The 12,169-nt window shown below is 54.8% G+C and overlaps 1 protein-coding gene across 8 annotated transcripts in view; it reads right to left on the minus strand.

Annotated features, from left to right (window-relative positions):
- CIC (capicua transcriptional repressor) overlaps nucleotides 1–12,169 on the minus strand; it is a 94,197-nt gene that overhangs the window by 25,945 nt on the left and 56,083 nt on the right. For 6 of the 8 annotated variants that reach the window (XM_075327398.1, XM_075327399.1, XM_075327394.1 and 3 more), the window contains exons 3-9: nucleotides 6,736–6,885; nucleotides 6,455–6,662; nucleotides 6,222–6,351; nucleotides 4,850–5,032; nucleotides 4,280–4,445; nucleotides 3,998–4,197; nucleotides 1–180 (exon numbers count right to left, since the gene is read on the minus strand). The exon at nucleotides 1–180 is cut by the window's left edge and continues 49 nt beyond it. In XM_075327398.1, coding sequence (XP_075183513.1) covers nucleotides 1–180; nucleotides 3,998–4,197; nucleotides 4,280–4,445; nucleotides 4,850–5,032; nucleotides 6,222–6,351; nucleotides 6,455–6,662; nucleotides 6,736–6,885 — 1,217 coding nt within the window. The remainder of the gene's footprint in view (nucleotides 181–3,997; nucleotides 4,198–4,279; nucleotides 4,446–4,849; nucleotides 5,033–6,221; nucleotides 6,352–6,454; nucleotides 6,663–6,735; nucleotides 6,886–12,169) is intronic. The other 2 variants (XM_075327395.1, XM_075327397.1) reach the window with 2 other exon arrangements.

Genomic DNA, 12,169 nt, shown 5'->3' on the forward strand with positions numbered 1-12,169 from the left:
GTCGCTGGTCATGTCCTCGCTGGCGGTGCGCGGCGGGCGGTAAGGTCCCGGAAGGGTCGGGCAGGCGCGGGACGTTGGGCAGACTGAGCTCTCGCTGTGTGTAGGCATTGGGAACGCCGTGGGCTCGGGGCCTCCGAACGTGGCCTTCTGGTTGGAATATGGAGAACGACTTGAGCACATCTGCGAATAACGGCCATTGTTGCAGGGTATGACTACACGTATGGACTTAGCGGGGTCACTAACAACTAGATATATATCTTATCATGCACTTTTAACTTCCATTTGTCCTCCTTGGTTGCCAGAAGGGGAAGGAGACTGATTCTGTCCAGAGCTTATTGCTTTACTTGGCTGTAGATCTGGGAAGCCTTCTTCTACAGGGGAAGTTAGAAAGGATTATATTGTCAGTTGCCAGAGGGGGAAGGAGAGTGATTCTCTCCATAGCCCATTGTTTTACCTGGGAGTAGATCTGGGAAGTCTTCTTCTACATTGGAAGTTAAAAGGGATTACATGTCTATTGCCAGAGGGGGAAGGAGACTGATTCTGTCCGGAGCCCATTGCTTTAGTTAGCAGTAGATCTGGGAAGTCATCTTCTACATTGGAAGTTAGAAGGGATTACATGTCTATTGCCAGAGGGGGAAGGAGACTGATTCTGTCCAGAGCCCATTGCTTCACTTGGCAGTAGATCTGGGAAGTCTTCTTCTACATTGGAAGTTAGAAGGGATTACATTGTCAGTTGTCAGAGGGGGAAGGAGACTGATTCTATACATGTCACCGACAATGTAATCCTTTCTAACTTCCCCTGTAGAAGAAAACTCCCCAGACCTACAGCCTAGTAAAGCAATGGGCTTTAGATAGAATCAGTCTCCTTCCTCCTCTGGCAGCTGCCTATATAAATACCTTCTTACTTCTACAGAAATCTTCTTAGATCTAGTGTCAAGAAATGCATCAGGCACTAGACAGAACCAGTCTCCTTTCTATTCAGGCAGATGATGATATAAGCTCTTCTTACACCAAAAGGAGTATTTTCATACAACTGCCAAGTAATTCCAGGGGCTCTGGACAGGATCAGTCTTCTTCCCCCTCTGGCAGTTGGCCATATTGTTACTTGATATTTCCCCAATAAAAGAAACATTTTCAACCATTCTGATATGTAGTGCAATGAGGTCTGGACAGAATCAGTCTCCTTCCTCCTCTGGCAGCTGACTATATAAATACCTTCTTTCTTCTACAGAAATCTTCTCAAATTTTCTGTCAAGAAATGCAACAGGCACTCAACAGAACTAGTCTCCTTTCTATCCTGGCAGATGATGATATAAATCCTTCTTACACCCCTACAGAAGGAGTATTTTCAACCAACTGCCAAGTAATTCCAGGGGCTCTGGACAGGATCAGTCTTCTTCCCCCTCTGACATCTGACCATCCCTTGATACTTCCCCCAACAAAAGTAATGTTCTCAATCATTCTGATATCTAATGCAATAGGCTCCAGACAGAATCAGTCTACTTCTTCCTCTGATAGTTGACTATATAAATCCTTCTTAGACCAGTACAAAAAAAGTAATTTTAATCCTGTCCAGGCCCACATGCAATACTTGGCAGTTGGTTAAAAATGTTTCTTTTTGTAGGAGCGAAATAAAGATTTATAGTCATCTGCCAGAGGATGAAGGAGACAGATTCTGTCCAGACTCACTTGCATTACTTGGTAATTGGTTAATAATGCTCTTTTTGTAGGAGTGCAAGAAGAATTTATAGTCAGCTGCCAGAGGAGGAAGGAGACGGATTATTTCCAGACCCACTTGCATTGCTTGGCAGTTGGTTAAAAATGCTCTTTTCGTAGGAGTATAAGAAGGATTTACATAGCTGCCAGAGGAGGAAGGAGACGGATTCTGTCCAGACCCACTTGCATTGCTTGGCAGTTGGTTAAAAATGCTCTTTTCGTAGGAGTATAAGAAGGATTTACATAGCTGCCAGAGGAAGGAGACTGATTCTGTCCAGGCACACTTGCATTACTAGGCAGTTGGTTAAAAATACTCTTTTTGTAAGGGTGCAAGAACAATTTATATAGTCATCTGCCAGAGGAGGAAGGAGACTGATTCTGTCCAGACCCACTTGCATTGCTTGGCAGTTGATTTTTTTTTTTGTAGGCGTGTAAGAAAGCCTTATATAGTTAGCTACCAGAGGAGGAAGGAGACTGACTCTGTCCAGACCCACTTGGCAGTTGGTTAGTCTCCTTTGCCATCTTGCAGCTGTTCATATAATCCTAACAAAAAAAGCATTTTTAACCAACTGCCAAGCAATGCAAGTGGGTCTGGACAGAATCAGTCTCCTTCCTCCTCTGGCAGCTGACTATAATTTTTTCTTACACTCCTACAAAAAGACCATTATTAACCAATTACCAAGTAATGCAAGTGAGTCTGGATAGAATCGGTCTCCTTCCTCCTCAGGCAGCTGACTATATAAATCCTTCTAACACTCCTATAAAAGAAATGTTCATCAGTATAAAGCCATATAATGCAACGGGGGTCTGGCCAAAATCAGTCTCCTTCCACCTCTGGCAGCCGACAATATTTTCAGCTCTATTGCTACGCTTCTGCAGAGGATTTGCTCCTTTCCTGACAAAGCAGGCAGAAAGCCATTCTATATGCAGTGATCAGAGGATTATTATGCTACGATCTGACCATGTGAAGGAGGACGTGTGACCACCACTATGTGAGTAAATGGCACAGATAGTCACGGGAAATGCACCGCCGTGCTGCCGATGGTGGCCCCCGTGCACCGGGAAACCTTATCCAATGTAATGGATGCTATCTCCTACGCTCCAGACAGGTTACACTTTAACAAGGACAATCAGACACAGACATTACACCTGCGTCTGGGACATTGGGGGACAAAGTGCACTATTATAGGGAGGGCGGGGGCAGTCCCCTTTAATAATAAACTATTAACCCATACTGTGCCAGGCAGTTTATATCATTTCTGTATAACCTACCTTTTTGCCCCTGCTCTTTTAGTGTGCAGGAGTCCAGTGGGCGGAGCTACACTTGAGTGATTGACAGTTATTGATACACAGTCTATAAGTAGGACCGCCCACTGGACTATTAATGTTAGAATCAGTTGAGCAAAAGTAAGATTTGGAGTACCCTGACCATGTCGGTAAACCACGGCCGCTAGATCAGATAGGCGTGATGTACATATGACGTTGGGGGGGGGGATAACCAGGGGGATTCGCAAGTCTCTGTGTAACACTTGTGGCTGATGTAGGGGCAGCGAGCAGGATTAGTGGACCTACTGGACCACAGGGAGACCCGGGCTTACCGTTTAGTGGGAGAGGGCTTAACTAAGCGCCCACCACGAGGAGGACACCAGGTACCACTCCCAGGACAGTGACTGGGACTGTGGCAGCTGACCCCCAGGAGAGGTGACAGGTACGGACAGGAATGTTGGGCATGGCAGGGGCAGACAGGCATGGGAAGGCAGATAGTGGAGATGGACACAGGGATAACAGGACAACTATCTAGGTGGCAGACTGGAGACTGACTAGAGGCGTTGCTCAGGCACCTTCCCTAATGGGAAGGTGCCTTAAATACATAGTGCTTCTCAGCCATAGGCCGAGGCATTTCCTGGAAATAGCAGGACCGGAGTGCACGTGCGTCTTAGGTGCACTCTTGGGAACTCTGTGGCATGCACAGGGCCCGGAAGGGGAAGGAGGCAGCAGCACACGTGGATGGCCGGGGAAGGATGGGACCGTGTTTGTGGTGACCCCAACATGGAACCTGGGCCGGAGTCCTGCAAATGCTTTTCCTCCCGCCCGCAGATAGCATTGTCTGTACAACGAGACAGGTTCCCTTTAAGGGCTGGCAATTAATAAAGCAATTAAAGGTCCTCTTTGAGGTCTCCCCATTGCTTCCGTATACAAATATATATATCCTGGTTCTTGACCAGTAAGAGGAACTTTCCGCAGGAATTCCTCTTTCACCAGTGTCTCCGCAGGGTCCTACCTGTTTCAGTTCCTGCAGGGCCTGGCTGTCCTCCCGGTGCTCCATGCTCTGCACGGCGCTGTGGGAGAACGCCCGGGGGCGAGACAGTTGGGTTGCGACGGTGGAGGTAGTGGGTAGGCGATCTCCGGGGGGCATGCTGGATGAAGGACCCCCGAGCTTGGATTCCAGGAGCAGACCGGCCGGAGCCATATCTGAGGAGACTTAAAAAAATAGAGGATAAGATTACTCAAACATTGGTTGATACCCGCAAGGGATATAAGCGAATATGGGGGGTGGTCTCACCTCCTGGGGCGGCCGTGGTGCCAGTCTCGGACATGCTCCTCTCCCTCATCTCTTTGGGCACTCCCCAGGGACCGGGCATCACCTGCTTCACGTCCGAGCTGGACTTTTTACGGTCCTTGTTGCACCACTTCCAGTCGGGGTGCGCCTTGAAATGTGCTTCTTTCACCTGGTATAAGAGATCGGGGCGACGTTACCCGTCAGTGCGTATACGGATAATGGCGGCGCCAATACCGGGGTTGTAGCCCACCACGTGAGGTCTGTGTCTCATACCAGTGACCTATCCTACAGACCCCTTTAAGGTGGAGTGCACGTTGTGGCTGCAGCCTTAAGGGCGAGTTCACACCCGGCCGTTTTATCCGCAGCAATCTGAGGGTGTCAGTGTCATATTTTGGGGTCTCCCATATTAACCCACCCCGACTTTTGACACACATGTATGTCAGCAGTCATGTCCCCGCCTTTGATGCCGGCTGCATGCCGAACCCGCACCATACCCCCGCACATGATTTAACCAAGGGTGGATTGGCGCCGTCACCCCCCGTTCGGACAATCGGTGTCACCCCATCTCGGTACCTGGAAGGCGAGGTCGTGGTACTTCTGCTTCTCCTTGGTGCCCAGCGCGTACCACCACTCGCCCAGGATCTTGCTGACCGTGCGGTTGTCCTGATTCGGGTGGCGCTGGTGCACCAGGGCCCGGTGACGTTTGCTGAAGATCATGAAGGCGTTCATGGGACGGCGAATGTGATCCTTCTCCCTCTGTGCAAAAAAGCAAAGAGCATGTATTAAAAGGGATATCCTCACCACATATGTGATAGATGGGGAGGTGCGTGCAAGTCTATGGGAGTCATGGATGTGGACAGGCCATAGATGTCTAAGGTGGGAGTATTCAGGGTGGAGACTATGGCAAATCCACCAGATTTTTCGGATTGTAAGATGCACTTTTCCTCCCCAAAAATTTGGGAGGAAAATGAGGGGTGCGTCTTACAATCTGAATGTAGCTTACTGGGGGGGGGGGGGAATTGGCGCTGTGCTGGCGGTGAGGAGCAGGGCGATGCGGCGGGTGTCAGTGCGGGCTTCAAAGAAATGGCATCTGGAGTCGGCGTGCAGATGGAGCTTTTGGCTCAAGATGTTATCTGTGCACACGCGCCACTTCCAGCCCATTGATCTCCCAGCAGCAGACTTAAGGAAAATGGCGCCTGGAGGTGGCGCGTGCGCAAATGAGATCTCGGCTTGTCATTCAGCCAAGAGCTCAATCTGCGCACGGGCCACCTCCGAGCGCCATTTCTTTGAAGCCTGCACCGCCGATAGAGCATCTGGGAGTGAGACACCTTCCGCACCGCCCTGTTCTGCATGGCAGCACGCCCCCCGCAGCACCTGCAGTCAGCACGGCCCCCGCCACAGCACCTGCAGTCAGCACGGCACCTGCAGTCAGCACGGCCCCCGCCGCAGCACCTGCAGTCAGCACGGCCCCCGCCGCAGCACCTGCAGCCAGCACGGCCCCCGCCGCAGCACCTGCAGCCAGCACGGCCCCCGCCGCAGCACCTGCAGCCAGCACGGCCCCCGCCGCAGCACCTGCAGCCAGCACGGCCCCCGCCGCAGCACCTGCAGCCAGCACGGCCCCCGCCGCAGCACCTGCAGCCAGCACGGCCCCCGCCGCAGCACCTGCAGCCAGCACGGCCCTCGCCGCAGCACCTGCAGCATCGCCCTAATCCAGCACCGTCCCTGCCTCCTGTGACCCCCGCTCCACCACTGCTGGCAACACCACTAGAATATAAGACAGACCCATTTTTATTCCTCTAATTTTGGGGTGCGTCTTACAAAGGGAAAAATACGATATTTGATAAAGGGGGCTCCCACCCCTTTCCACCAGGAGAGGCAGCTCACATAGCTCCAATATCAATGTACTCCCAGAGTTGATCAGGGGCGATACTGATTACGGGGTTACCTTGTTGGGGCTCCGCCCATCCTTCTCGGAGGAGGAGTCTCGCTCCTTGGGGAGGGCACTGAGAGACTGGGTCCGGCGTTTCCCAGAATGCACCTGGAGAGGGATCTCGGAGGGACCAATTGTGAAGAACCTGCAGGAAAATAGGGCACAGGAGGGTGAGTCTACAATGTGCCGAAATCCGGCTCTGGTAGCCCAGGTATATACACCATTATGGACATTGCTGCCGTACTCACGGGTCATCGTGGTCGCTCTCTGTCTCGCTATCCGCCCTCCGGTCCGCGGCGGGGACCTGCGTGGTGACCTCCTGGTGCTGGGACTGTCTGGCGGGCTCCTCGTTAGGCAGTTGGGGCGCGATATCGGTCAGGGTGACTCCGCACCGCTCATCATCCACGCTCGGCACGGGGGCAGCCTCGTTGGCCACCGACGCAGATTCCGGGGGTTCTGGAGGAGCAGAGTAAAGATTAACCCTTCATACTATAGGCACCATCGGTCGGCGGGGGGGGGCGTGACGTACCTTTGCTCTGGCTGGTGGCCCCGGGGTGACCCACGGGCTGCTGCCCCTCGGTGGGCTGGACGGAAGAGTCCGGTTGGCTCGGGGCCAAAAACGGGACTAGGGAATGCCAGGGAAAGACGGCCACGGACCGCGGCTCCACGTTAGTCCAGACTATGAGGAAGAAGAAAACATGATATGAGAACGACGTCCAACACCAAACTAAGTCCATTTCTCATGAATCAGGAGGCTCAGGATGAACACACCTAACATCCCTTCTATAAACCCGATATCTGTAAAATCTGAAAAGCGGAACTTTTAACTTTTCAGACATTATTGATTAACCCCCTGAGACCTGGATGGGTAGTGCGGCCCCCCCGTGGCAGTGGCCGGCCCCGCTGGCGTGGTATGTAGCAGAGCTGGGCGCGCACCCCAGATTCAGGAAGGTCTCCTTTGTTCTCGTTCCTGTTTTCTCAGACTTGCTGTGACCTTCCGCACAACCTCAGAGCGGCCACAAACACAATGCGAGGCGGGAGGGAGGAGAGGCGGCCGAGCTGCGGGTTAAAGGGGGGCACCGGATTTATATCAGTGTGCACGGGGGGAATCCTCTACATCCAGATGAGTGGATCATAATGGATCCAACACTGCCTGGAAGCCACACAAGCTACATCCACCCTCCGACTGGTATCTCGTGAATCAGGAGGCTCAGGCTGAACAGATTCTGTCTATGGCGAATCTTCCATCACTGCCAAGAGAGTGTGGCGTCTGTACCGCGCACCCTGCCAAAACAAGATGACAGCAGCACACACAAGCTGTCTGCTACCAGCGCTGCCAGCACCAGTGTGACGGGAGGCGTGATCCGTACCGGCACGACACCCGCCGAGAAACCCGCACCCGCCGAGAAATATCGGATAGCAGAGAACAACAGAGCGTGTCCAGGTGCACTGCAAATGTATACAGGGGAGATTCAATTAGGTTGCTGTCGCTTTAAGGAATAGAGCCGGAGGTGACCACCTTAATAGTCATTGATAAAGTGGCTGGCAATGCCAATGGCATCCACTATGGAGACGCTGATGTACCTGCCAGCTGCGCCAAGGTGCACGGATCCATACCGGAATATATATATATCACCCATCTCATATATACCCGCATGTCAACAAGATACCACTGCCATACTATACAATAGGGAAAATAAGAAATTTTTTTTTCGCTTTGCAGGAAAGGACGGGGTTAATCAATTCATTGATCGCGCAAGAACTCACAGTCTACGTCGACATCCAGTGCCCCCTCAGCTGCCAGCAATGCCCCTCAGATACCAGCTCTGCCCCCTTGGCTGCCAGTTCTGCCCCCCCCCGGCGGCCAGCTCTGACCCCCCCCCCACTCCCCCAACGGTCAGCTCTGACCCCCTTGGCGGCCAGCTCTGACCCTCCTCGGCAGCCAGCTCTGACCCCCCCCCTCGGCAGCCAGCTCTGACCCCCCCCTCGGCAGCCAGCTCTGACCCCCCCTCGGCAGCCAGCTCTGACCCCCCCCTCGGCAGCCAGCTCTGACCCCCCCCTCGGCAGCCAGCTCTGACCCCCCCCTCGGCAGCCAGCTCTGACCCCCGGCTGTCAGCTCTGACCCCCTCGGTGGCCAGCTCTGACCCCCTCGGCAGCCAGCTCTGATCCCCTCGCATGGATACACCACTTGATTAAATCATTTACTACCAGGGGCCGGACTAGGGAGCAAAATATGTCGGGGAGGTGCGGGGGAGGCTGTTGCACTAAGCGGAGTCCTCCCACTCGCTCCCCTGTGCCCCTGCACACACACACACACACACCACCTGACCCAGATCCGCAAACGGCAATGCAGAGCCGGCGCTGCCCATCACTGAGAGTAAAGAGGACACCTGTGGAACAGGGAACTAACCAAACATGCTGAGGCCGCGGGCACTGGGCGTCCTCTCGGATGAGAACATGCTGGGCACAGGTTGGTCACGATGCCCTGGGATCAGTCACTGGCATCTCCGGGGTGCTGTCCTAGCAGGCTGCCCGTGCCATGGCTCTCACAGCCTGCGGGTCCGGATGGCACAGGGCAGAACAGGTTATGGGTGACGCTGCTGCGGTGTAGTGTGCCCTCTCCAGGAGCCACGAGGGGCAGCGCAGGAAAACAATAACAAATGTGTGGAGGAGCTGCCAGAGGGGAGGGGCCGGGCTGCCACCTTCACATGACAGCGCCACACGGCAACCACCGGGCATCCCCCATCATCTGCTGCTCCAGGTGAGGGGCTGGCAGTCCAGATCCGGGCGGTCCCTGCAGGCAGTGGGGTCTCAGTGTCCGAGAACTGTCCCAGCCGGTGGAGGGTGCGCGCTCTCATCCAGGGAATGTCGGCTTCTGATGGCTCAGCTGTCGGAGGGTCTCCCTCCTGGCTCCTTTAGCCCTCGCTCATTCCTCCAGGAGGGCTCAGCTGTTGGAGGTCCCCCTGTCTCAGTTGTCGGAGAAGTCCCTTTCTTCCAGAAAGTCCTCCTCTTGGTTGTCGGAGATCTCCCTTGCTCTTATAGTTGAAAGTTGATTTCTGGTTGTCAGAGGTCCCTTCTTTCTCCGACTTGTCTCCTCTCTCAGTTTTGGGTCCCTTCTTTTTCTCTGGGTTGTCGGGGGTCCTCTCTCTGTCTCTGGGTTGTCGGGGGTCCTCTCTCTGTCTCTGGGTTGTCGGGGGTCCTCTCTCTGTCTCTGGGTTGTCGGGGGTCCTCTCTCTGTCTCTGGGTTGTCGGGGGTCCTCTCTCTGTCTCTGGGTTGTCGGGGGTCCTCTCTCTGTCTCTGGGTTGTCGGGGGTCCTCTCTCTGTCTCTGGGTTGTCGGGGGTCCTCTCTCTGTCTCTGGGTTGTCGGGGGTCCTCTCTCTGTCTCTGGGTTGTCGGGGGTCCTCTCTGTCTCTGGGTTGTCGGGGGTCCTCTCTCTCTCTCTGGGTTGTCGATGGGTCCTCTCTCTCTCTCTGGGTTGTCGGGGGTCCTCTCTCTCTCTGGGTTGTCGGGGGTCTTCTCTCTCTCAGGGTTGTCGGGGGTCCTCTCTCTGGGTTGTCGGGGGTCCTCTCTCTGGGTTGTCGGGGGTCCTCTCTCTGGGTTGTCGGGGGTCCTCTTTCTCTGTCTCTGGGTTGTAAGGGGGTCGGTCCTCTGTCTCTGGGTTGTAAGGGGGTCCTCTCTCTGGGTTGTAAGGGGGTCCTCTCTCTCTGTCTCTGGGTTGTCGGGGGTCCTCTCTCTCTCTGGGTTGTCGGGGGTCCTCTCTCTCTCTGGGTTGTCGGGGGTCCTCTCTCTCTCTGGGTTGTCGGGGGTCCTCTCTCTCTCTGGGTTGTCGGGGGTCCTCTTTCTCTGGGTTGTTGGGGGTCCTCTCTCTGGGTTGTCGGGGGTCCTCTCTCTGGGTTGTCGGGGGTCCTCTTTCTCTGTCTCTGGGTTGTAAGGGGGTCCTCTCTCTGTCTCTGGGTTGTAAGGGGGTCCTCTCTCTGTCTCTGGGTTGTAAGGGGGTCCTCTCTCTCTCTGGGTTGTCAGGGGTCCTCTCTCTCTTTCTCTGGGTTGTCGGGGGTCCGCTCTCTGGGTTGTCAGGGGTCCTCTTTCTCTATCTCTGGGTTGTAAGGGGGTCCTCTCTCTCTGTCTGTGTGTTGTAAGGGGGTCCTCTCTCTCTGTCTCTGAGTTGTAAGGGGGTCCTCTCTCTGTCTCTGGGTTGTAAGGGGGTCCTCTCTCTGTCTCTGGGTTGTAAGGGGGTCCTCTCTCTTGTTGGCAGTCCTCTTGGTTGTTCCCTCTCTCCTTCAGTTGTTGGAGGTCCACTCTCTGGGTTGTCGGGGGTCCTCTTTCTCTCTCTGGCTTGTTGGGGTCCCCTCTCAGCTTTTGGGGGTACCCTCTTCGCCCTTCTGTGGTCAGGGGTCCCCACTCTCTCCCTCTGTGGTCGGGGATCCCCTGTCTCCCTCAGTTGTCCCCTCGTTATGTCTCGGTTGTCAGTGGTCCCCCCTCTCCTTCTTTGGGTTGTGAGGGGTCCCCTCTCTCCCTTGGTTATCGGTGGTTCCCCTCTCCTTCCCAGGGTTGTCGTGGGTTCCCCTGCTCTCCCTCGGTTATCGGGGGTCTTCTTCCTCTCACTGGGTTGTCGGGGGTCCTCTCAGTTGTCGAAGGTCCCCCTCTCTCGGTTGTCCCCTTACTCCCTCGGCGGTAGGGGGTACTTTCTCCCCCTCGGCTTTAAGGGGTCGCCCTATCTCTCTCTCTGGGTTGTCAGGGGTCCTTTCTCTCCCTCAGTTGTTGGGGGTCCCCCTCTGTCTGCGTTGTCGGGGGTCCTCTCTCTGTGTCTCGATTATTGGGAGTCCCCTCTCCCTCAGTTGTCAGGGGTCCTTTTTCTACCTCGGTTGGGGGGTCCCCTCTCTCAGTTGTTGGGGGTATTTTCAGTTGTAGGGAGTCTTCTCCCTATCGGTTGTCCTCTCGTTCAGTTGTGAGGAGTCTTTTCTCTCCCTCGGTTGTTAGGGGTCCTCTCCCTCTCGGTTGTCAGGGATCCACTGTTGGTTGTTGGGTTCCTCTGTCCACTGTGGGTTGTCAGGGGTCTTCTCTCTCCCTCGGTTGTCAGGTTGCTCTATTTTTGGGTTGTCAGAGGTCCTCTCGGTTGCTTGGAATCTTCTCTCTTTCGGTTGTCAGAGGTCCTCTCTCTCTCGGTTGCTGGTGGTCCTCGCTCTCTCTCTCAGTTGTCGACACCTCTCTTGGTTGTCAGGGGTCCTCTCTCTCTGGGTTGCAGAAGGTCCCCTTTCTCACGGATATCAGGGGTCTTCTCTGTCTCTCGGTTGACGGGTTCCTCTCTCTCGGTTGTCAGGGGTCTTTTTTCTCCCTTGGTTGTCAGGTGGTCCCCTCTATCTGAGTTGTCAGGAGCAGGGCTCTTCTCTCTCTCTGGGTTGTCAGGAGTCTTCTCTCTCCCTCGGTTGTCGGTGATCTTCTCTCCCTCGGTTGTCTCCTCTACCTGGGTTGTCAGGAGTCTTCTCTCTCCCTGGGTTGTCAGGGGTCTTCTCTTTCCCTCGGTTGTCAGGGTTCTTCTCTCTCCCTCGGTTGTCAGGTGGTCCCCTCTATCTGAGTTGTCAGGAGCAGGGCTCTTCTCTCTCTCTGGGTTGTCAGGTGGTCCTCTCTCTCCCTCGGTTGTCAGGGGTCTTCTCTCTCCCTCGGTTGTCGGTGGTCCCGTCTATCTGGGTTGTCAGGGGTCTTCTCTCTCCCTGGGTTGTCGGTGGTCTCCTTTATCTGGGTTGTCAGGAGTCCTCTCTCTCCCTCGGTTGTCAGGGCTCCTCTCTCTCCCTGGGTTGTCAGGTGGTCCTCTCTCTCCCTCGGTTGTCAGGGGTCTTCTCTCTCCCTCGGTTGTCGGTGGTCTCCTCTATCTGGGTTGTCAGGGGTCTTCTCTCCCCTCGGTTGTCGGTGGTCTCCTCTCTCCCTCGGTTGTCGGTGGTCCCGTCTATCTGGGTTGTCAGGGGTC

Source organism: Anomaloglossus baeobatrachus, chromosome 11 (genome assembly GCF_048569485.1).
Source record: "Anomaloglossus baeobatrachus isolate aAnoBae1 chromosome 11, aAnoBae1.hap1, whole genome shotgun sequence".
In the NCBI taxonomy this organism is placed as follows: Eukaryota; Metazoa; Chordata; class Amphibia; order Anura; family Aromobatidae; genus Anomaloglossus; species Anomaloglossus baeobatrachus.